Below are 26,780 nucleotides of genomic sequence, written 5' to 3' on the forward strand. Positions count from 1 at the left end.
AGGCGTGCGACTCGTAATCCGAGGGTCGCGGGTTCGCGCCCGCGTCGCGCTAAACATGCTCGCCCTCCCAGCCGTGGGGATGTATAATGTGACGGTCAATCCCACTATTCGTTGGTAAAAGAGTAGCCCAAGAGTTGGAGGTGATGACTAGCTGCCTTCCCTCTAGTCTTACACTGCCTAATTAGGGACGGCTAGCACAGATAGCCCTCGAGTAGCTTTGTGCGAAATTCCCAAACAAACAAATGCTCATGTACTAACAATCTGCACGCGGATCATCCCACCTCTTCCTAGCTGGGCGTGGCCTAGTATTTGACTTGATGGGACTGTGGACCTTAAAGTGTTTGCATCCTGCTGCTATAAAAAGGAAACAAAAAGCGATCAGCAGTTTGGAGTTAAGGTGCGAAATAACTGCGACAGTCAAATCCTGCTATTCGGTCAGACAAGTGTAACTCACGTATTGGCGATGTGTGCTGTTGACTTGTCCCTTTATTTAGTCTATCAACTTAAAGTTAGGGACGTTTAGACGCAGATAACTCGTCTATATCTTTGTTCAAAAATTCGAACCAACAAACATACGAACTGTCTCTTCTATCAGGTAATCATTCTTTAGTTGTATATTTAGTTGTATGGTAGGGTCAGTTATGTTTCCATGGGGAGCCTTGACAGCGATGGAGACAGAGGAATTTATGGCCAGCAACGTGGCAAACGGACACACGTGTCTTGGAAGTTAGGAGTCTCGTGTGTATTGCAGTGTTTACTCTAATAAATCTCCTTTCGGTCCTGTAAAACTTGCTGTAACTTGGTTTAACGCCATGAAAAAAAAGTTTTAAATTATTGACTGAAGTAATAATAATAATTTTTAATTATAAGTTCAATGGTTTAATATTTAAACGGGCAAAAAAGTGACAGGGCGACTTTCTTAAGCAATCTATTTCAATGTCTCCTCGTTTGGTACTTCCAATTTAAATAATTTGCTTTCGTCTAAGAGTTTTTCATGCATATATTGTCAGAAATTTTAACATATAATTAGACAGAAATCCTAAGTGACTGGAAATTCGAACCCGTTCACAATAAACCAAAAAAAAAAAGTGTTATTCACTTTCAAGACCTTCGATAAGCTTTATTGCTTAAAATCATAACCATCGGCTTCGATCTCGGGAGGGCACCGTCCATTGTGTAGCTGCGTGCTTGAAAATTAAATAAAGTATGTAATCAGCATCACATATTTTAAAATATTTTTACAGCTCCTAAATTGACACAGCGATAAGTCTGAAGGTTTATAACAACAAAATCCATGTTTCGATACTCGTGGTAGCCTTGCGCTTAACGACAAAGAAACACTCAAATATTTTAAACTGAAACAAATACCTGAGAAAAACGATTTAGATTTGAACTGGATAGATTTGGAATCTCAATGTGCATATTCAACAGTTTGAATGACGACGTGTTTAATATTCTTTCTTAAAATGTGTTGGCTATGAGTATCATAGTGGGAAATAGACATCACCAGAAACATGTTACAAAGCAGCAACTTTTTTATGGCCAATTTAGGCATAACAAAAAAAAAACTAAATGTATAGAGAGTGTCTTCGTTTGTTGTTTTTTTGTTGCAAACAACAATTTTTAAGGCCTTATTTCTGCAAGTGGCAAAGTTGTGGAGGACCTTAATATTCTGTTATCCTATAATGATTATTTTTTCCTCATTTCTTATTTTTCTTTTTCAAGAAAAAACAACGGTGCCAAATGGCCCTTGGAAATTGCATTTCAGTTTCATAATTTTAATATGAATAACTTATCCTTCTAGTTTGACAAGTTTTAATTTATTGTTTTTTAATTAGGAAAATTCAGATACAGCCAATCGTGAAGCTTCGTAATCACCTGACTAGCTCGTGCTTAGTCTTATAAATTAATCAGCATCGCTACATTTGTAGTCCAGAATATGTTCATGATATGGAATATTGCTTAGGAATTATGGGTAAATATCGCCAACATGCAACATCGTAGTTTAAGACTGCAAAGACAACTTTTATTTTTGTATATTGTGAGAGTTTTATGTATGTATATGGGCAGGATTCTTCACAGTGAGTGTCTTTGGATTGTTGGCGATAAATTTGAACAATAAACAGGCAGTAAACAGTCCACTTGTTTTAAAATAATATATTCAAAAACAAGTCAAGCAAATATATAAATATTCATTATACAGTAAATCACCATTGTTGTATCCTGAACTTTAAATAACTCTCATGTATGTCAAACGTTCGCGCAGACTGATTCAACTATTTTAGAATCCAATTGGAAATGCAACTTATTCCCTATATCTCTGTTACTACAATACAATCTGCTATTTTACCCTTTAAAATCACCACTATATATTCTTTATTGTTAAACATATAGACACAGTCTAAATATATTTAACGACATATCTTACTAATTTGCCTTACTTCTATCTTTTACTAACGCTATTATACATGTGAAAAGCAGATTGCATTTTCTCAAAACAATTGTGTATGTCAATGCAGGTACTATACATTGCTACTCTGTGGTTATGGGCGTTCAGTTATTTAGATATCTATTGAAATAGTCATCACATAGACACGAGTGTTTGTGGATATGACAATGGACTGCAGTGCACGCACCTAGGATACGTCAAACACTGAAATTGTGTACATGTTTATGGACAGAACAATACAACCTCGAGGAAAAAAGAAGGTAGGAAATCAATGTTTGTTGTCATCTTCAGACAAGTAAACGTGTCTTCAATATTAATACTATACTTTTACTATATATAGATAAATGTTTGGAAGGAACCTTATTGGTTCATACCACAAGACTGACTTCTGGATATTAATAAGTCGAACTTAACAATGAAAGTATCTTAAAACTGCTTTCAGTATTCAAGAACTACTAAACTTATGCCATTATATCTTCATGATGGCCTCAATTTTGTACAATTTATGGAACTTAGACTGAGATGATTGCAGTTGATGTCTCCTCTGTGGGTATCATATATTTGTCTTTGTTTGCACATTTCCAGCGACAGTTCAGAACCTTAAAATGGTGTTCCAGTTCACCAAGAATTGATACTAGGAATATATTTATCCTTCTATAAGGAAGTGCTGTTTTTCTATCATATAGTTAATAGAAATGGAGAGTTCACTCCAAGGATGTCGTGCAAAGGATACAGCAGTCAAGGTCTTGCCTCTAACTTATAACTTCTAGGTTTTTCATCATATTATTTATAGCCTGTGGCCATTTTATCCAATATCTATGTTGTCTGGGCTTTTATGAAAAACAATAGTGAAGATGCATATCCTAGTTGAAACGTCAAAACAATAGTGAAGATGCATATCCTAGTTGAAACGTCAAAACAATAGTGAAGATGCATATCCTAGTTGAAACGTCAAAACAATAGTGAAGATGCATATCCTAGTTGAAACGTCAAAACAATAGTGAAGATGCATATCCTAGTTGAAACGTCAATATGAGCTTATCTTTCATAATATTTTTCAATCATTTTGCATCAGACAGTAACAACAACAGACTGCATCAGTATTGCACCTAAAAAATATCTTGCACATTATGTGGAATTACTACATCTCTTATGAAGCAAACATATTAAGTACAATATTTTTGGACCCAGTTTTGTTGGCACAAGATCATTGTAAAAATTCAATTTATCTGTTGCATAATGAAGGCTAATTCTTATTTAAATTTTATTTGTTAGACATAAAATGTTTATATATTTTTTAAATAAATTCTCTTGTAATTAGAGATTTTTAAAAAAAGAGGCCAATGGAAGACTCAAAAACAGCTTTTTTATTATCTATGTTTATTTCCTTGATACAAAACTTTATATTCACTGAAATAAATAAGAATTCTTTGATTAGTCATTATTGAATGCGAAGTTAATTAAGACTCTAAGACAGATTACTTCGTAGTGGAAATTACTTTCTATACATTATGAGTTTCTATTGAACTTTACTGTAAGACACATATTTTTACTCACCCACGTTAAATTCCTGATGAATGTTTAAAATGTACATACTTATCCCATTGGACATTACTGTCTCTTGCACGTATTTACTTGCTAGATACCAGGAAATTAAGTTAACAGAAGTAACAACTTCTGGTAAAGTTAACAACCAAATACACGAAAACTTATGGGTGTTATTGTAGTTTACTTGCTAAACACCAGGCGTTTCTCTTTCCACAAATGAAGTCGACTGAAATTTGTGACTGTTATTCTCGCGTAATAATTTGCTCATTAAGAAAGGAAAATAAAATATATTAGATGTTTTAGTTGATTTAAATAGGATTATCTGGGACTAGAAGTGTGAAAAAATCCAACTAAATTAAGACTTCAGTTAGCTGGATATTACAAAGTTTATATGCCAGACACAGTAAATTTCTAATTTCTTAAGCAAAACCTCCCAGATTTCTACTTGTCAAAATTAAAACTATTGAAATGAAAGTTAGTAAACTAAATTCAAATTAAGACTTTTATCATTTGTTTCCTTTGCAAGGTTTACTTGTTAAAACAATAGATGTTTCTATGTTCTTAATTAAAATATCCTATAATTAAATGTTATTGACAATCCATACAAAATAAATACTCTCAACTAGTTGCCTGTTACATTTCTCAAGTTAGTTGTTATTGAATGAAGATTAGAATAACAGATTGGTTATACGTTAATACAGGTTGCTTGTTAAACGTCAGATATTTCTGCATCATAAAATTAAATGAACAACAACTTTTTGAAGTGAGGATAACAAATAAAGATTTAATTAAGAACCACAACAGGCAGTTTTCTTTTTCTGAAGTTAAGTTATTATCTCCTTAAAGTTCTGTAAAAATAAATACAATATCAATAGGTTAGAGATTATTAAAAATTTTCTTTGCCGACTGAACAATGCTGGAGTTCATTTAGAAACTACACGTTTCTATTCAACTAGTCTAAAATTCTGGGATAAGAAAGAAATATATATATATTATGTTAAACGTTGAATATATCTTCTCACTTAAATTCAGTTTTATAGATTAGAGTATATATTCCACAAACACCAAACCGAATAAGCGGTTCTGCATTACTGAACATTATTTCGTAAAAAATTATATTAAATTTATTTTATTTTGTAAAATGTTTTATGGATTTTTGTACATAATTTTTAATATGTAGCAAGTTTATTTGTGGTTTGCTATTTAACGTTCTTGTTTGTTTCGTATTGAATAAAATAAAAAAGAATAATAATAATAAAAATACGACGGTTTGAAATTAATATAAATAAGCATTATTAATAAGTTTTCACATTCCTCAAACCTGTCTTTGATTTTCTGATTGATCCGTTTTGTTCCATAACACGTAAACTGATCCAATCAGATAAAACTAATACATGAACTTGGCTCAACCTCAAACAATCAGATATACAAACTGTTTTGTTTTTTACTCACCTTCAAACTTTACAATCTATTGCATCATTCTGCCTTATCCATTGTGAAGATCAGTTATCATGTCGAAAACGATAAACTTTTATGGTGTTTTGTATCCGAATCTGATTCTGTTTCATCCTAAATGCTTTTAAACTGACAAGAACTAATAAATAAATTTCTTTTAGTGACCTTTGGTTCAACAACTTTTAATTTGGCGAGAAAAACGCCTAGAAAGTCAATATCAGTATCACCCCACAGATAAAATAGTTCTAGTGTAATAATCAATACTCTCTGGAGTTTTTACTTGAGCGATGAAAAATTTCTTCTCAATATTAGTGAGAATTCAACCAGTTAAGAATCTTAATTACGAATTGAATAATTATCACAAACCCCGAAATTTTAATTTTGTTATGTAGGAAAGCGTAGCGTCTGTGAAATTAACTTATGTGCAACTCTGTCGATTGAATTTTATTTGAAATAAATTTCTAACGAATAGGACTTTATATGTGGGCGAATAAAAACGTCTGATATTTAATAAGTAAATTTAAGAAAGACCTAACCTAATCTAATCAAAGCACATCCAGATAAAGGCTCTAATTTAGTATGTATTTAATCTATATTCTCTAAAACTTTTACTTGAACGAATAGAAACGATTAATAATTAGTAAGTGAATATTAGTAATATTTAGGCGTCTGATAATCTTAAATGACCCTTCGTTTAATAACGTTTATTCCCAGAAGTTCTTGCATGAATGAACAGCTAAAGCTTTCAAATTCCAGAAGGTTTAACGTTTAAGTAGAATCGTTTTGTGCCTAATAAGTAATATACTGCAATACAATGCCGGCATAGTCACTTCTTTTAATAAACCTTGATACCAATGCTTTGTGTCTATGGTAGCGTGTAAAGGGTTAGTAACAAAAGAATAGAAATCTCTAAAAGGAGAAACGTAATCTTATAGTAAATTAGTCGTGCATTAAATTATTTTATATCACTGAATTTAACTGTCTCGAATAGACCATGTCTTCATGTCAAGATTAAAAAATGTCAAGCTATCAAAGTCTGTCAGATTTCCAAAGTATATGAATTCTCAGTCGCATGAACATCTAAAATAATGAATGCCTATTTCGGATTACTGTCAAACATGATTGATATCAATATGGATATCCAAAAATAGGAACATATCAGTCAAGTATAACAGTGGTTGATAAAGTAGGTTGACATATTGTGAGAGACAAGATTAACACGAATAGTGACGAAAACAAAAAAACGAAGCTTTCATATAACGTTTCCTCCAATAACCAGTCTCTGTCAGAATCACTTCATTGACATTTCACCATGGGGTTACCTTGGTAGACAAGTCTCTAAGAAATTGTTAATAACTCTATTAAACACAAAATTTACTTAAAACATAATACCATGAATGAAGATTAGTGAAGAACGTGGTTTTATTAGATGAATCATCGTTTATTATATTTTTATTTTATCCAGCGAACGTGTTTACTTGAGTGAAAACGAAAGGAAATTTAAAACCATGGATGTTTAGTTCCATAAGTTAAATATTGGATGGAATCTGTGATTGTATGATTAGTTTATCCTTGGAAGAGTTTAAGGCATATGATCTCACTGGAAGATTAAGTGAAACATGTCTAGATTCACTCCATTTCGAGCATTTTAAATGCAAACTAAGCCACTTGTTTTCAAAACAAAATTGCACCAATTCTTATTTCTTATAACTTGTTAAAAATTGGTTCAACGAATAGGAGGAAGAGCTTTGGCACGTGATCTTGTCGTCATAGTCACCAGATGCTCGTGTTACTATTCTTCAAATCAGACTTCCAAGTTGATTTCAGTCTCTTTAACCATCAGATGAAACGGTACCTATTAATGGTATAGAATATCAATGTCTTATGCACAACACCTCGTCGCTTAAATTTTTCGCTGTTTTAATATTGTGTTGTCTACTAGAGATGGAAGAGGAATATTAGTAAATAAAATGTAGATATTAATATGTTATTCTATTATTTCGTTCAACTCTTAAGAAATTCAAGAGTACCCACATGATTTATTTTATAAAATTTAATAGACTCTACTCCTCCTTTTATGAAGAATTATCTGCATCACCTGAATATTATCTCTAACACTGTTACGACAAATTATTAACTGGGTGAGTAAAAATATCTGCAATCGAAGAAGTAAACTCCAGTATCGTACAGCTAGTTAAACAGCTTAATTTCGAAGTTATTGAATAATTTCTAATTTCTGAAGTTTGTGTTGAGTGGGTAAAAAAGGTCCAATATGTATTGCGTATGTTTAAATAAGAATTTATTGGGTGACAGCTCTGATTTGGTCTATTTCAGTTACAAGTAGTTAAAGGAATTTTTGTTTGGACGCTAATTAAAGTTTAGTGTCCATCAAACAAATTTCGACGCACATTTGACTGAATGTTTTAATCTAACAATGTTTTATCAAACGCTAACTCCAGAAGTTTTTGACTGGATAAGTGGAAATGTTGGACATAGAGCAAATAAGTTAAAGATCCAAATAAATGAGATTTTTAATTTCTTCTCTGTTTATTTGAACTTAAGCACAAATCAACACAATAGATTATCTGCGTTCTGCCCACTGTGCGTATCGAAACTCGAATTCTAGCGTCTTCTTTCTTTAATAATCATTGGATAATTATAAGCAAACATATTATGCGCAGCAATAGAACTTTAATATAATCTAGTCCGTTAAGTTTAAATTTGACTTTTTCTGACAGTTCCAGGGATTTCATGCCTAATAAATAAATTCAGTACCAATCCAACTTATTGTCTTTATTGAATGAGCTTTATAGTAGGGTTTTAAGGGGTATATTGAAACGTGTGGATTTGCGCTAAAGATAACAGGACCAACTGAAAAAAATAAAGGAGTGTGTTTGTGTTATAGCAAAGCCACATCGGGCTATCTGCTGTGTTCACCAAGGGGAATCGAACCCCTGATTTTAGTGTTGTAAATTCGAAGACTTACCGCTGTTCCAGCGGGAGACGAACGAAACTAAATGTCTAAAATAAGGAAGTTCCAGTTTTTTTTTCTTTTTGTGCTAAACGCAAAGCTCCCGAAGGATCTATCCGTACTTTAACTACCTAAGGGTTCGTGTGTGTGTGTGTTTTCTTATAGCAAAGCTACATGAGTTGTCTGCTGTGCCCACAAAAAAGAAACTCAAAGTTCGAACCAGAACATTTGGCGCTGTGCACATTAAAGCTTACCACTGAGGCATGAAGAGAAAAGGCGAAATATGTAACATAAAAAATAAATATTAGTGGTATTCAAAAGAAGAAAATTAAAATTTAACTGACATAAATTATGATAAATGTATAAGATAATTGATAATAAATAGAACCAGCATTGAAGCAATAAGGGTTATTACTATTAACCCTAGAATTGCTTCGAAATTAAATATTATATCTGCTACTCTGTGGCTATACAATATGCTGAACTCAGTAGTGGCCTATCCAGTTTATAGATTTTTCTCACCCTTTCAGCCGTGGGGTTTATAAAGTGACGGTCATTCCCACTATTCGTTGGTAAAAGAGTAACCAAAGAGTTGGCGGTGGTTGGTGATGACTAGCTGCCTGCCCTCTAGTCTTACACTACTAAATTAGGGATGGCTAGCGCAGATAGCCCTCGTGTAGCTTTGCGCGAAATTCCGAAACAAAGCAAAAACTAACAAGCAGACTGGGAAAATTACTTGAAAAATATCATAAGTAATATACTCATAAACTGCTTTGAAGCTAAATCGATACTCCTGGAAATACAAAACTGCTTTCGAAAAACAAGACAAACAGCAGAGCACCTCATAAGCTTTAAAAGAAGAAATAAAGCTCGTCTTTAATAAAAATAACGTACAGTCGCATGCTTCTTGATTGTTGAAAAAAACATTCGCTAACGTATGGCACAACGGACCCAGGTATAAACTGTAAAAACATGGGGCTTCCAATAGAAGTTATTCGTTGTGTTTCTAATTTCCTGGTAGACACTAGCATCAGAGTAAATGTTGAAGGTACCCACTCCAAAGGCGGACGTTCCTCAAGGAGGAATACTTAGCCCTACACTCTTTATCATGTATGTAAACGGCATGCCTCTCACAGATCGAAACCACACTTTTACACTTTTTGACTGAGTTATCAGATGATGTTGTGTAGAAACCCAGTGTTTGTAAACAATTATTCAAACATGCCAACTATATCAGACAGACCTCTGGTTAACTCACTTCAAGATTATGTGTTTCCTTATAGCAAAGCCTCATTGGTTATCTGCTGTGTCTAATGAGGGGAATCGAACCTCTGATTTTAGCGTTATAAATCTATAGACTTACCGCTGTCCTACCAGGGGACCTTCAAGATTATAAGAAAAACATTAATAAAGATGAATTGATTAATAAACTAGAGATACATAATACATGGTGAACCAAGCCCTTAAAACCTTTCCCCTCTAAATATTATACGTAAGAAGAAACTTATAGGCCAAACAGAGCTAGACTAACCAAACCCTAGACATAAACGTAGGATTATTTTAAAACAGTTTTGTATGGAAACATTGTATTATGTGTGTTTATGTATGTGATTGCTAAGTGGAACTTTATCGCGATCACGGACAAAGTTAATATTGCCTTCTGAATTGGACGTGGCACGAAAAGGGTGTGTTATTGAAACTGTGGACAATGGACAAAGTGTAACAATGCGTAACAAAGGTTGTTACCCATGGTTCAGTCACAGTGCAAACAACAATTCCAAAAATGGAGGAAGAGTTCAACGCTGAACCTGGCCCCACCTGGTCCAAAACGTGGACCTAATGCCGATGAAGATGAAAAGATCGCTTAATATTTATGTAAAAACGGCTCGTTTGGGTTGAGAAAATTTTTTCCGTATACTGAAGGCCGCGGCTTCAAATGTATACATAATGTATACATAAATAATTTACAGGTATAATACGAAGCTCATGTTCATTATTAGTGTACAAAGATACTAAATGTAGTGTAGTGAAATTGGTGTTGTTATTAATTTAACTAAAGTATAGCTACCCACTGGCACAGCAGTATGTCTGCAGACTAATAATTTACAGGTATAATATGAAGCTCATGTTCATTATTAGTGTACAAAGATACTGAATGTAGTGTAGTGAAATTGGTGTTGTTATTAATTTAACTAAGTATAGCTACCCTCTGGCACAGCAGTATGTCTGCAAACTTACAATGCTAAAATCAGGTTTCAGTATCCATAATAGGCAGAGCAGTGATAACCTATTGTGCAGCTTTGTGCTTAATTCCAAACAAACTGGGGGTAACTATAATGTTCAATCCTTGTTAAACATTAGTATATAAAGATACTGGTTTTATGGCTAATGTCACGAAACAGCTTAGATATAAAATTTAAATCATATCCAGACATAACCAATGAACAGTTTTAAGCTGACCCACAAAAAAAACAATAACACGATAAACAGAACACTGGTGATCTTTCACAATAGCTCCATGCGTTATCATTATTTAAGACCCTCCTCTCTGTCGCGAAAAACATTAGGGGAAAAAAACAACGTCAGAACTAAAAAACGGATTGGAGAAAGCAAGGTTATTATATTGATTCTGAAAAATTATGGAAACGCTGAAACCTCTAAAACCATCACTGCTACATACCGCTGTATCGTGTTTCATACTTTATGGATTTCAAATCTGAAAAAAAGATTCCGAATACTAGAATTAAGTAGTATATTTTTACCAATAAGCACATTCCTGGGACATAATATTTGAAAATTTGGCAAGAGCCTAAACGGGTCGGTTTTTCTTGACCGGGGATTTTCAATTAGACCTTGAATTAACAATATCTTGGCGTTTATGTATTGTAGTATGAGTAGAACTTTGGTGTCTTGCAACAATAGGTCTACAAGAGCAACATAAATGCTCAGTAAATGGTTCGTATACATTCTTTGATACGCATTTTAGTACTATTTTGGCGTTTATTTATTTTAAGTAAAATATGACATTTGCTTCTAATCAGAGTAAATTAACTAAATAATCTGTTCCCAGCCTCTTAAGCTTATCACTTATACATTTGAACAAAATATTAATCTTTGTTTCACATATTTATTGTTATCAATGTTTCCAAATTAAATGTTTCATAATCTTTATGCAAGAAAACATTTCTTAAAATAAACGCATCATGTTCCATTTATCATCACGCATTGTTGGCCTCTCTCAGTATTAGCAGGTTTGCTGATTGGACGGTAAGATAACCTCTTCTCAGCAGAAATATTTTATTATTTTGAACCTACTGTTTCATATATTTAACCCATTAATATTGTGAACTCGATGCACTCTACCACCGTTTACTGACGCAATCTTCGTTATCTGATTCATTCATTCCTGTAATGACATCATGGTTTTCTTTTACTTATCTGATAATGGTGACCAAAATGATAATGAATATTATTATAACGCTGTTCCAATTGCACGTCTTTGGACTGTTTCCTATAATTTACGTATCATTAATATGTGCACTTCGTAAATGTTTCAGTGGGTCCCTTGACGGCTCAGCGTTACCTTGATGGGGATTACACAACTAAAATGCATGTTTCGATCCCTGTAATTAACTTATCCTGTAGCTTCATTTTAAACAAACAACCCGATTATATTTCTTTGATGTATAGTTTCCCAGATCGTATGTGTTTATGTCGTAAGCATTATGACTTCAAAATATTACACACAGTTACCATCACCAATGCCACAACGGCTCAATGGTAAGTTTGAGGGCTTATGACGTTAAAAATTCAGTTTCAATACTTTTTGTGTGAGGAGCATAGATAGCTTATTGTGTGGCCTTATGCTTAACAACAACGTTAAAAAATATTGGCAAAAAATTTTGTAAAAGTTACTAAATTATAAACAAGTATTTATACAATAAACAGATTATTTTAAAATATTAGATACACTGATTAATTATCAGAGAAATTCGTTGGTAATACTGAAATAATCAAGAGTATGTTTTCGTAGGACATGTCCATACAAATTTGTTTGCTTTGATGTTTAAATATATTTTTAAGCATTCCAAAGGAATAAAGTAGTTTGTTACACAATTATCTTTATATTCGTGTTCGGTAAATAATTTAATATACATTCAAATTATTGTTTCTTATTTTACTTAATTGATGGACACTTTAAATAAACGGAATTTAAATACAATAAACACATTAGATAACAAAACCGATACCAAGAGCAGCTGAAAACTTAAATTTTCATTCAGTAGTGGTTTAAATTCAGCGATTTTGTAACATTTGTATATATCGACAAAGATTAATAACACTATTACATAACTGTTAAGTAAATACATTCTAGTCACTGACACGTTTGTTAAATATACACAACTGCTTATTTTAATATTTATACAATAGTATTATTTATTTTATATTTGCGAACTTTAGAATGAGTTATTTTTAGGGGCGAGAGTTATAGCAAGTTTGCTGACGTAATTGTTTTTACGAATTAATTTTTGTGTAATTCTGTTGTTGTGAATTGACATCACTTTCTGAATATTTGTCGTTGCTTTTAAGTGACTATTCTAAAGTTTCCTTACATCATCATATCTCGTAGTTTGTAGAAAGTTCTAGGCCTTTGTTGGGAATATATATGTATATAGGCGACCATGTTAGTGCAAGAAAGTAGGTGAAAGTGAAATCAAAAGTAAAAAAAAAAGTGAGTTAGATTGTGACAACTGTCATAAAGAGCTACGGTGACGATTTCTAAAATTAAAGTATCACAGCTTATATTATAATAACAGAAATAGAGAAGAAAAATTCGTCGTGACATTTGTGTTCCAAGGTAACTGAAACAGACTGTGTGATCTTTTGACGTAAAAGAGAATTATTTAAGGCTCTGGATACAACTGTGGTGATTATCTGTATAGACGTTTGATTTGTTTAGAATATTTTATTTAAAAACTCGTAGTAGATTGTGTGCTGTTCTTATTGTTCAGATTTATCGCCAACAAGTCACAGGTACTTACTGTAAAGACTCCTGCCCTCACGTACGTAAAAACTGACAGTATTGTGAAAATCAGTCACTTGCCGAACACTTGAATTAAATTTTTGTTGTCTGAGTACAGTGCTGCACAGTAAGCTACATGCGTTCTATCCGCCAGGGGAATCAAATCTTTTCAGTACTTTTACAATTAGAAAGCGTTTATATTAAATATACAAAAGTTACTGGCGACATTAAAATTCAAGAAATTATCTCATCATGTCCCTTAATATTTAGTTTTCTTTATGCAGATCACAATATTTTGCTGGATTAAAACGGTGAATGATATTTATGAGTGTTAGGACTAAAAAAGTTCTAAAATTTACTCGTATATTCATAAAAAAATTGCAGAAGCTAGGCCAAGTGGTAAAGGCGCTTGATTCACATTCTGAGGGTCAAAGGTTCTATCCTCGTTCCGCTAAACATGCTCTCTCCATTGGAGAATTATAATATTACATTCAATCTTGCTATGACGTTAAAAATCTGGCTTCAATACTCGCAGTGAGCAAAGCATAGATAACTCATTATGTAGTTTTGTTCGTAATAATAAGGCCTGGCATGGCCAAGCGCGTAAGGCGTGCGACTCATAATCCGAGGGTCGCGGGTTCGCGCCCGCGTCGCGCTAAACATGCTCGCCCTCCCAGCCGTGGGGGTGTATAATGTGACTATTCGTTGGTAAAAGAGTAGCCCAAGAGTTGGCGGTGGGTGGTGATAACTAGCTGCCTTCCCTCCAGTCTTAAACTGCTAAATTAGGGACGGCTAGCACAGATAGCCCTCGTGTAGCTTTGTGCGAAATTCCAAAACAAACACTCGTAATAATAAACAAAGAGTGGAAAATAACACTAACTACGTAGTCATAACATAGTCCAAGAGTTAGCAGTGATAACTAGCAGCTTGTCCTTTCGTCTTTCAATGTTGAATTAGAGACGGCTAACGCAGATAACCCTCGTATAGCCTTGCGCGAAATTCACAACTTATTTTTTCTTTTTTAAATCGAGGCAAAATACTGGTGTTAAAGAGAAACTGGTTCAACGCCTATGTTTATGACTATGTAGTTAATGTTATTTCCCACCCAACTCTTTGCTTATTATTAAGAACAAAACTACATAATGAGTTATCTGTGCTTTGCTCATTGCGAGTATTGAAGCCAGAGTTTTGACGTCATAGACCCTTCGACATAGCGCTAAGCCTTGTAGGAAGGGGGGTGTCAACAATCAAGAACATTTAAAACTGTGGTTGAAATACGGTTCTCGTTGGAAGATGGGTAGCATAACTAATATTTAGACACGTCTAAGAATAATACGTTTATTTACTCCACACTAGAATACGGTCTCCAAAAATACGTCGGAAGTGTATTACTTTAGAACTGTTTAAACTATGTGCTTTACATTGTTAGAAGGACTGTTGATACAAAATCAACAAAAAACGTATGAATATATTTGTAAATAACAAGTGTTAGCAGCGTATGAAATTAGAAGTGCTAAGAATGTGAAACAACTCAGAAGCGTAAAAGTGTTAACAAGGTCTAAAAAAAATAACGTTCAAAACATGTAACGTTTTAACACTTTAAGAACACAGTCCCATTAAAGTGTCAACAACACGTTTCTGTAAGTTTTTTTTCCAAAGCATTTTAAGTCTTCGTGTCAAGCTCTTTATCTTTCCACAGTGAATAATAATAACTGTCAAAATTGTATTCGTACATTTTTCAACAAGGATTAATAACATTTACTTCAAACAACACAAAATCCAATTATATGATGTTGTTTGTATCCTGGAAACGTTCGTTTTACGCAGTAAATAATGTAGGAAAATTTATGTAGTTGCTCATACAAATCCAGGCAGAAGGTTCGCAGATGAATAAGGGTTAAACAAGTCACCCTAATTAGGCATGAATAATATCAGTAACTGACAGATGGATTGCTCGCTTGCCCATATAACTTCATACAGAAGATTCTCAGGTAAATAAGGGTTAAACAAAATACCCTAATTAGGCATGAATAATATCAGTAACTGACAATTGGATTGCTAGCTTATATAATTTCATACAGAGACTTCCAGATTCACAGGTGAATGAGGGTTAAACAAATTACCCTAATTAGGCATGAATAATATCAGTAACTGACAGCTGGATTTCTCGCTCGCTCATATAATTTCGTACAGAAGATTCACAGATATATAAGGGTTAAACGAATTACCCTAATTAGGCAACAATAAATACGAGTAACTGACAGCTGTAGTTTCCACGATCGATTATTTAGCCGAGACACACTGATCAGATAAAAAACTCTCTAATAACAGCTAGTTACAATCCTATCTTTAAAACGTTGTTTGTTTTGCTGGGTTCTCACCCACATCTCCCGCTGACTGCTTTCAACAACAAACAATATTTTGATATTGTTCAGATATCGAACTATCAAAATGTTGTTGATTTTACTTTTTCTATACTTCGTTCACTAGTGACTCTTTTTCTATAAGGATATTTTGATGTTAAAATATCAAACAACGTTACGAGCTTATTCTCGTGAAATTACTTACGCAATGACATTAGCTTACGTCAGAAAGCAATAATCACAACAAATAAAATATCCTAACCGATATGATGACATCTAGTGTTAGCTACAACTGCTTCTTTTCATAACTCGATCAATACATGAGCTATTTATCCAGCTCCGAACTAATAATCTAACTATTTTCGTATCAATTATAAGATCTAGTCATTCTTAACCTGTTGGAAGTAATCGTTTCGTAACGTCAATAATTAAGATAAATTAAAACACATTTTATTGGACGTAAGTAGGTCTGTCACTTTCAAAAAGTTTTAGGTCAAAATGTAGCCACTTAATGAATTTTTATATATGTAACTTGTTTATCGTGTCATTTAGGTTAGACTTTTTTGTTCATACGTTCTATCCGTGGGTATAGAACAACATTAGGGCTACGGAGATAACGTGTTCTGTTGTATCTTGAGTGTCTTTTCTAAATTTGTGATTGAACTTTTACAATTACAAAATTACCCATTTTGGGTCACTTATATGTGGTAACATTTGAGTGTCTTCAAAACGTTGTTTGTTTTGCTGGGTTCTCACTCACGTTTCCCACTGACTGCTTTCAACAACAAACAGTATTTTTATGTGTGGTAACATTTCAGTGTCCACAATAAATTTGTTATAACATTTAGCCACGACGCATTGGAACCGTGCTCTCCATGAACAAACATTTCTACATTAAAAGCTAGCCCGCTCAGTAGTAAGTCACAAGGCTTACTACAAATATCAAAATTTGATTTTTAGTGTTAATACTTGTGATGAGCACAGAGCAAATAGCCCATTATGTAGCATTGTGGTTAACTACAAAAAAGAAACATTAAAATAAGGTAATATTACATATATCACAGATTCATATGCCCATTATTTGTCATTTTTGGCTTCCCATAGGCTTAGTTTTAAGCCTAAAAACTTATAAAACTAAAATCTGTTCTGTGTTTGAATTTCCTTTATATGGACAACATAAATTACACATGTAGCTTTGTGCTTAACAACAAACAAACAAAATATTATTCTTTGTTTTTAGTTCTTCCATAACCACCTACATTTGCAATTTATTTCAAAAACTTTTGTGAAGTTTATTTTTATTAAGACTTAAATATTGACGATTATATAAAAACTTGTACTAGAAGACTTACTAAAATTCTTAAGTAATGACATTATTACAAGTAATAATAAATAGCTTTGATTATGAGTACAAGGAAAATTACAACTATCTTCTATGACCCTAGGTTGTCAGTTGGGCATCCTCGGTGCTAACGATACTTTCGGGCCTAAAACCAAGAACTACTTAGTAAGATAACCAAACACCGAAGAATAATTTACATGTATTAAACGTAATGTTCCATGACTATTATATTTGACCAATAAAGTTATTGCTATTCAAGAAATGTAATGTTATATATTGATCCAGCTACTTTAATAAGTAACCAAAATACATATTGAATTATTTAAGTCTAATGCTAGAAATTGCTCTAAATTACAGAAACACCTACGAATTTGCGCTTTATTTATTATGTGGTAAGTTCCAGCTTAATGTCCACAGAACAATTGCACATCTGATCACTTTTATTTATCTTAATCTAACACATCGTTTACCTTACTAGAGAAAGTTTGACCAATAGTCAGGTCATAAGGGAACAAATAAAAAGGGATTAATTATTAAAAGCAGAAAGATAGTTTAAGAAAAGTCGGAAAAAACTGTTACAGTTTTAAATATTTTAGTGGGATTCTTTGAACTAGCTTTGGAGTGTATATATATGAATTCGTTAAGAAGTATTCAAATTGTTTGAGTATAATTTAGATTTTCAAGTATTCAAAGTGTTCAGACGGTTGAGAACTATTCACATTGAGCAGTATTCAAACAGTATTATGTGTAGAGTTGCACAGGTGTAAGATTAGCACATCTTTGTTGATGAAATGTTCTCACTACAGAGTACGAACAAGCTTTTCGGAGAATAAGGCTTTTTTGTTTGTTTTTTTAATTTTGCTCAAAGCTACTCAAGGGCTATCTGCGCTAGCCGTCCCTAATTTCGAAGTGTAAGACTAGAGGGAAGGCAGCTAGTTACTACAGCCTACCGACAACTCTTGGGCTACTCTTTTACCAACGAATAGTGGGATTCAACGTCACATTATAACGCCTCCACGGCTGAAAGGGCGAGCATGTTTGGTATGGCGGGGTTTCGAACCCACGACCCTCAGATTATGAGTCGACCGCCTTAACCCACCTGGCCATGCCGGGCCTTCGGAGAAAAAGATAGAAATTTAAGTTATACAATGTGCAAATTTACACATCTAGTTTTAGGTTTCACGAAATTTGGAATATTCTGAAGAATAGCGTATACAGAGTTACGTATTTAACGATTTAATAAACTGACTTTTGTTTGCTTCTTATGTTGAACAGCAGCACAATCAGCTGTTTATGCTCTGCCAATCACGGGTATCGAAATCCAGTTCCTACTAGTACTGTGGGTCGGCAGACCTTCCACTGTGGCATTAGGAGGCATGACTTGAATTTCGAGCTTTTTTTCTCGTAAGCTTCCTTACAAAAATACAGTTACAATATATCAACTGTTCGTTTTAGTTCACAGACGGAAGGTGTCTGCGATATACTCACGGTGTTGCCAAAATGTCTAACAATATTGATTTTGTTAACACGAAACTCGCTTCACTAAACATTTCTCTCAAAAGTTAAAAAAATACTAAACAAAAATTATAGTTTCTCGTCATTTTTTTAATTTGCTAGAAATTCTCTATCAGATTAATGAGTTAGGTCTGCACGAACACACAATCAAAAATTCGACAACTACGCATTTAGCGCGCAGCTTTTAATATTATTACGACTGATTTTCTTGTTTTTTGTTTTGGCTTTGTTGAACTATTTTTACCAGTAGACGGCGCAGCTGGGAGTAATAACAAAAGCAGAAGTGGCGACCTCGGTACTTACGTCATTACGACTGAGTGGTTTAGTGTAACGTACCGGGAGACGTGTTGAAGTAGCTATTTCCTGGAGAACATTTTGTGTAATGTTTTTCAGATGGCAAAGTAAAGTATTTATCAACTAAACTGTGAACATTACAAATAATTAGACTGAAATTAGGTTAAAACGAAAACTGAGATATTGACGAAAATTTAAAATTAGACTACGCACGAAAGATTAAATACTACTACTACTACTAATAATAATAATACTGCCAATTCGTTAAAAATGCCTGATATTTTTGCGTATTTTTTTCTCTCTCACTTTCCAAGTCTGGACAACTGCTATGTTAGAATGTATCTGTTTTTTTGGTTGTTTTTTTTTTGTGGGGAGGAAAATATGGCCGTAAACCCGACTTAAAAAATCAATAACTGTATTTAAAACTAAGACTCACGTGTGTGATCGAATCTTACAGTCGATTGTTTGTGTTCAGTTTCTCGTTAAGCTACACGAGGACTATCTGCACTAGCCGTCCGTAATTTTGCAGTGTAAGACTAGAGGGAAGGCAACAAGTCATCATCACCCACCGCCAACTCTTGGGCTACTCTTTTATCAATGAATAGTGGTATTGACCATCACAATGCCCCCAAGTGAAGAATTTGGTGGGACGGGGATTTCAATTTACGATCCACAGATTGCAAGTCGAGCGTTCAAACTACCTGACCACATTTAATACAGACGATGTTAAACATTAGTGACATATTAAGTACTTGGTTTAAACAGGACACTGCTCAGAATAAGCTTTGATATGTCATTTTACATGCTGCAGGTTTCTAATTTTCAATAGACAATGGAAGGGAATTATGGAAAACAAAAAATAAAACAGCTACAGTTAACGCCATTTTAATTTTCATCACGTCACGAAAATATATTTATGTTTTTGATGGTTTGCTAGCATTTTACGTTTTGGGCCTGTTTCGTTTTTAAATGCTAAGTTCTTGATCTAATCCCTAATGGATTTTCAAGAATCAGAATAGTATAATAACATTATTACAACCGTACTATAATTATGATATCCATTGCCAACGATGTGTTTCGCTCAATTCAAAACACTTCAGTCAGGCTGGAATACAACAAATACAGCAGCCATTGGAAAACTATACATACATATATATATATATATATAAGGAATGCAATAGAGCAGCTTTGTAATCATTCTTCACCGCTTGTAAAAGGCGTACACACCATAATAATGGTAACATTCAAAAGTTCTTACAAGGTTTCTTAGCTGTTTAAATGTCATTAAAATGGACAGTATTCATCATAACAAAGTTTTAGTGGATATACCAATGAGACCGCGAAGAACACGAATTTGTGATAAATGGAATTGGAGTCAGTAAGGGCTGTATTCTCGGGAGGATTGATATATTGCTTACATAAAATGCCCAATACTTATCATGCTATCGGATGTCATCTGTCACGTTTTTTAACGTAACAGGTATTCCACAATTCACGATTAGCATTAGATGTAGCAATATATCTATATATTTCGACATAAAATAAGGCCAAAATCAAAATTAGATGGTGAAAGGTATTAACTTGAGGCAGCGATATATCAGTGGGGTCGCGACCGTCTGCCCTTTTCTTCCTGCTGACTCCGGTCCTGCCATTTATTGTCATGTAATCTCAAGAAATAAAGACTTCTTTTACTCGAATGATGACTACAATACACACATTTTAACGCCTTATTCTGGCCTTGGACTCATTTTTCACATGAACTCTGGTCTTTCCATCAAGCAGTATTACTGTATAATGAATAATATTCATCTTAGTTATGTTGAAACAAGACAAGAAATTCCATGTTTATTATTTTTGTCCATATGCTATTAAGTACTCTTTGTGTCTATAAGTATGTTGAAATATTTCAACTCATCATGAAAATCTTTTATAGGCTTAACTCTTCCTGAATTAAGTCACTTATTGTAACTTTATAAACTTATTCATAGTTTTGTATGATAGTTTGAACTTAAGCCTTATTTTTATAGAGATCAGTTTAAAGTTTTGATAAGTTCGTGTTAGATTTTGTTATTGACAAAGAGGATGAAGCAGTTAGATATGTGTGGATATCAAATCAAAATAAAACTGGATATTAATGGACGGTATAAGTTTGGGAAGTAAGGACATCTCAAAGAGGCCAGCCTCTCTGGTGTCTCTCGTCACTGAAGGCTCTATTTATAATAAAGTATTTTTCTGAATTCACAGTTAACATTGTTATCATAATTTTTTGTTAATAATCTGAAATAAATTTCAAATTAAACGATACAAGTTCAGTCCTTATAGCATATAAACAAGTTAAACGATATTTATCACAAAATACTCCAGTGAAAAACGTATTTCTGTGTCACGGACCAAAAAAATTACTAAATAAACATTCGACAGTGTTTGTTTGTTTGTGTGTGACGGAGTAGGCAATAACTTAAGATCTTTGTCTTCAAAGGAATTGTCTGCGAGACAAATTACTCCAGACATTGACTCTTACGGTTAGTTTCATTACATCTTTATTACTCTAGTGAAACAACATTTTACGTGTTTATGATACTAGAGAACCCACGGTTTATGTGCTTATGGTACTAGTAAATCCATCTTTTACATGCTTATGGTAATAGTGAACCCCTTTTACATTATGAAACAAACTTTTCACGTGTTTGTGGCACTAGAGAACCCAGCTTTTATATGGTTACTAGATAATTTACATTTTACATTGTGAAACAATATTTCACGTGTTTATCAATTCAGTGAAATAAGGTTTATATTGTGTTTTTCAGTGAAACTTAGGTATAGTAATATTGTAGGTTCGAGAACCTTTTGATGGATTCTGATAAAAAGATAGAGATGATGTTTCAGCTTCTATAGTCTGGAATTCATGGCCGAGTGTTTACTAACGGCACTGATCTCAGAATCTGAGGGTCGTGGGATTCAATCCCGTCCCACGAAACACGTTTACCCTTTCAGCCGTGGGGGCGTTATAATGTCACGGTCAATCCCACTATACGTTGGTAAAAGAGTAGCCCCACTGCCTTCCATTATACACTAAATTAGGGACGGGTAGCGCAGATAGCCCTCGTGTGGCTTTGCGCGAAACTTAAAAATAAACAAACAAACAAGATCCTACCGTACATAGTAAGTTGTTGCACCAGTAGTGAGTGATGAGTTGAGATTCTCCAATTTGCACGCTGAACTCACAGTCCGAGGGTTGTGGGATTGAATCCTGTCCCACGAAACATGGTCGCCCTTTCAGCCGTGAGGGCGTTATAATGTACGGTCAATCCTACTATTCGTTGGTAAAAGAGTAACCCAAGAGTTGGTGGTGGGTGGTGGTGACTAGCTGCCTTACCTGTAGTCTTACACTGCTAAATTAAGGACGGCTAGCGCAGATAGCCCTTGCGTAGCTTTGCGCGAAATTCAAAAAACAAACTGAATTGGGGACGGCTAGTGCAGATGGCTCTCGTGTAGCTTTTCTCAAAACTCAAAAACAAAGTAGGCTTTCTCCATGTTTTATATTTTGATGTATCTGGGTATAGTAGGAGAACCTTTTAATGTTTTATTGTTCTAGGGAAGTAACCCCTTACTTGTTTAAAGATCTAATGAATCAAGCTTTTTGTTGTTTATAGAAGCAGTAAAATATATTTCACGTATATCTAGTAAAGCAGCATTAAGCTGGAAAAACTGCGTATTTATGGATGTTGTGTTTAAGGATCTAGTGATAAGAATTTATGTGTGAGTTTACAGTTCTAAAATGATACAGCCTTATATGTGAGTTTATTGTTTTAAAATTATTACTGACACAGTCTTATCGGTGGATTTACTGTTCTAGAATGAGTTAGCAACACAGCCTTAGATGTATGTTTAGTGTTCCAGGCTTATTTATTAATATAGCTGTATGCATGAGTGTACTGTTATACATTAAGTTAGTAACACAGCTGATTTGTGCTGATTTATTGATACAGCTTTATGTATTAGTTTACCGTTCTAGAATGATTTATTGATACAGCTATATGCATGAGGGTACTGTTGTATACTAATCTAGTAGCACAACCTTATCTGAGAGTTTAGTGTTCTAGGACGAAAGTTCACTAATAAAAAGTGATTATTGATGGTTATAATTATACGTTGATTTGTGTTTTGAATTTTAATGTCTGGAAACATGCTACTAGCAAAAAACAAAACGCCCGTTTCTAGCTGCGGTATAGTAGCTCATGAGGTTTTGTTATTATTGGTTATTTTTTCATTCGAAACTTTAGTTCATAGCTTCATCTTCTGACTGACTTGAAATCCAGCAACAGCCGTGGCTACTGAAGTATCCCCCTTGTTTACTTGCAGCCATAATAGTCATTCAAGCTAGAATTACCAGGTGTTTCCTCATTTAAATCTTTGGTACATAAATAGTTAAAACAGTTTTATTTTGGCATTACCCAAATCGTATGAATATCAGTATACCTAAAACGCATCATGAACAATAGAATAGAAACCTAGCATCGTTGATAATACACCAAGTGACGTGATAGAGGTTTCGTGGGTATAATTAATTTGCCAACATCCACTACTACGTTTCGACCGATATCTTGCGGTCAGTGTCCCTTTTAAGCTCAAACCAATCAAATCAAATGTCTGTTTCGGTATTTCAGTCGCAACTTTATTGGGGGGGGGATCAGTTTCGTTTTTTGACCTCTTCTCCCTTCTTTAGAGTTGTTTATTTGTTCCATCCTCAGTAATGGTGGGGATCTCAACACATTGACGGCCTTAATGACCCTGGCAGTGGATAGGCCTAAAGACCAAGTAATTAACTGGTAGCATTGCAAAGCGACCCCTTCCTTCCTTTTGTCCTACTAATGGTGCACGTGAAAAAAATTCATTCCGAACATGGATTGCAGAAACTTTACAGGGAACATTACTTGCAGTATCAGTTCTCAGTAGTATTTAACAAGTTGAAATACAATTTGATTTTTTTTCAGGTATTTATTATATACCTATCTATCTCTGGGTTTTAGTAATAAGATGACTAGTTTTCAGTAACGATGCATAGTTCAGTAAAGACCATACAAGAAAACTATCTTTTGTGTCTTCAAGAAATGGACACTGGGAGTTATTGCTTGTTGAGAAACTTACAATGAACCAACCAAGAAAAACAATCGTTTTTATAATGTTATAAATAACGAAAATGTGATGTTGTTTCATAATCTTGTAAAATTAATGTTTAAAAAAGTCAGTAACGTGTATTTTATTAAATTAATCTTATGTTTGCTTATAGTAAAAAACTGTAATAGTAGGAATTCGCATTAATTAAAATAATATATTTACAGGCAAAGCTGTTCCATTTGTGGAGCTGACAGTAGCTCACGGGTCCATCCTCACCATCCTGGCCATCAGCTTTGAACGTTACTACGCTATTTGTAAACCACTAAAGGCCGGCTACAAGTGTACCAAGATGAGGGCCCTCATCATCATTGTTGTTGTGTGGGTGGTGTCTATTATGATCACCAGCCCTATTCTAGCCATTGCCGAGTACACGTACGTGGAATACGTTGACGGCTCGACTGTTCCCGTGTGTCTGACATTGGTCCAAACGTTTTGGCAGCGACTGTATTTTATCTCAATTGTTGGTATATTCTTTGGAATTCCTTTCTTTATATTGGTCACTGTGTACTCTTTCATTGCCAAACACCTGATGGTAGACGGTGGAGTAGTGTCTTCGAACACAGAACAGTCACAAGCCAAAGCACGTCGTCAAGTCGTAATGATGCTAGTGGCTGTAGTTCTTAGTTTCTTTTTATGTCTTCTTCCATTTCGTGTGTTTACTTTGTGGATTATTGTGGCTGACCCAACTGACGTCAGAAAGCTAGGAATGGAAGTCTACTACAATCTACTCTACTTCTGCCGGCTTATGCTATATACTAATTCTGCTATCAACCCTATTCTCTACAACCTTATTTCTTCCAAGTTCCGCGACGCTTTTCTCAGATCATTGGGTTGTAGGAAAAGTCGGCGACTTCTCCGACAGGTGACCTTCACTCCCACCTCCCTAACACTCCAGAGCAGCCTGAAGAGTCGTTCAAGCCACTCCAGTGGAACCTACAACACAGTGATTCAATCCCGAACTTTCGTAGCCAAAGGTCTAAACAAGATGTTGTAATATTAACACAATGAGTTTTATAAACAAATATTTTCAAGTTACTACCATAGCCGCATTGATATCTGAACAACGATCTCAATAGAATTATCTAGACTACCTTTTATTAAGTACCTTTTGTTTTAATTAGGCTTGAGAAATGACTTGCAACAACGCATTTGCTTTAATGTTGTATATTTTTTGCTTCTAAAGAAGTAACCGTAAATGGATATTCTAACCGACTTCAAACGCTTATCCCGTCAAGAATAGCATACTACTACCAAAACATTCCGACCTATAAAAAAGACCAAGTGTCAAAGCTTGTAAATTATTTAGGGGTAGAAATAAAACAAATGCGAGAGAAAATCTCAGGTTAATGTTATTTTCTCAGAAGTAATATTCTCAAATTATTATGCATTACTAACTGACGAAGCTGTTCGTGAGTCCAAGTACGTAGCTATTATTAGAATAACAAAGAGAAGTGCATGTTCGCGTGTGGTGTATGCTCGTGCACTTTTACTGTGTTTCTCAGTTAAAAGGTATGTATGTTCGTTGCATTAAGCACACGTTCGTACATAGGTTTGGTTAGAATCACCTACATTATTACGTCATGAAACCACAAAACGTAGGTATCCAAAGTTGTCATGTGCAAGATCTTCGTTCGAGTACGTCTGTTTTCACCGCAACGGTTTTAATACACAAAACTATCGAAGAAACTGTTTAAATGGAGCGAATAAGAATACTGCGCAACTACGTAGGAACAAACATTAACACAATGAAGGTATTGTTTTAGTAATGGAGACATTAATCCAAAGACTCCTGTTTCAGTTCCCCACTGAAATCTTCGGATTTACAACGCTAAAATCAGGAGTTCGATTCCCCTCGGTGGACATAACAGATAGCCATAAGAAAACACACACACACATCTGTTTCAACGTATAAGGAAGTAATATATCCAAGATTTATCATACAGATCACGCTAACTGCATAATTTTCCCCCCTCTCTACACATTTGCCATAATTTGTCCATTTTGGTTTCAAAATCAGGAGCGTATAAAAATAGCATTTCATACCTATGTTTTGCTTTTTACGACTTATACCCTGTTTCTAAGAAAGTTATATTTCTACTCAAATTATTATAACTAGTTTGCATTACCTTGCCTTTATTATTATAGTTAAAAATTATTCAAACTCAATGCTTTTAAAACTTAGCAATATCCTCGTAACAGTCAGCAACACTCAATACGTTAATACAACCATCAGATTTAAACATCTTATTTAATACTATTAATCAAATAGAGCAGTTCTATTATTAAGCCTTGAAATATCTCAGGTTGACAAAACGGATTTGAAACAGTCCTCTTGATCCTTGTCTCTAGTCATCTGCAACCATAAACATAATTAAAGACAGATTTAGAACACGGTAAGTAACGTGATGTACTTAGATCGTGAAATTATTTGGGTAATTTGGGAAAGCTACGTTAGACTTGTCAATTGTTTGTATAGTTTCAATGGTGTTAGTGGTCTACGAGGCTTAATATTCTTAAAAACGTTCTTTAATGTTTTGAGCATAATCCAAATTCTAGGTGGGTTAGGCCTTGGATTTTATAAATGTTTTTCCTAATTAAGCATATTTAAACTAAATTAACTTAACAAACAATCCTTAAAGTCA

General features: G+C 34.1%; 1 protein-coding gene across 2 annotated transcripts in view; it reads left to right on the top strand.

The window, feature by feature from the left end:
- LOC143257511 (growth hormone secretagogue receptor type 1-like) overlaps nucleotides 1–25,174 on the top strand; it is a 106,231-nt gene extending 81,057 nt beyond the window's left edge. For both annotated transcript variants that reach the window (XM_076516281.1, XM_076516282.1), the window contains one exon: nucleotides 24,303–25,174. In XM_076516281.1, coding sequence (XP_076372396.1) covers nucleotides 24,303–25,132 — 830 coding nt within the window. In that variant the 3' untranslated portion in view covers nucleotides 25,133–25,174. The remainder of the gene's footprint in view (nucleotides 1–24,302) is intronic.
- The last annotated feature ends 1,606 nt before the right edge of the window (nucleotides 25,175–26,780 follow it).

This window comes from Tachypleus tridentatus, chromosome 7, assembly GCF_004210375.1.
Source record: "Tachypleus tridentatus isolate NWPU-2018 chromosome 7, ASM421037v1, whole genome shotgun sequence".
Lineage (NCBI taxonomy): Eukaryota > Metazoa > Arthropoda > Merostomata > Xiphosura > Limulidae > Tachypleus > Tachypleus tridentatus.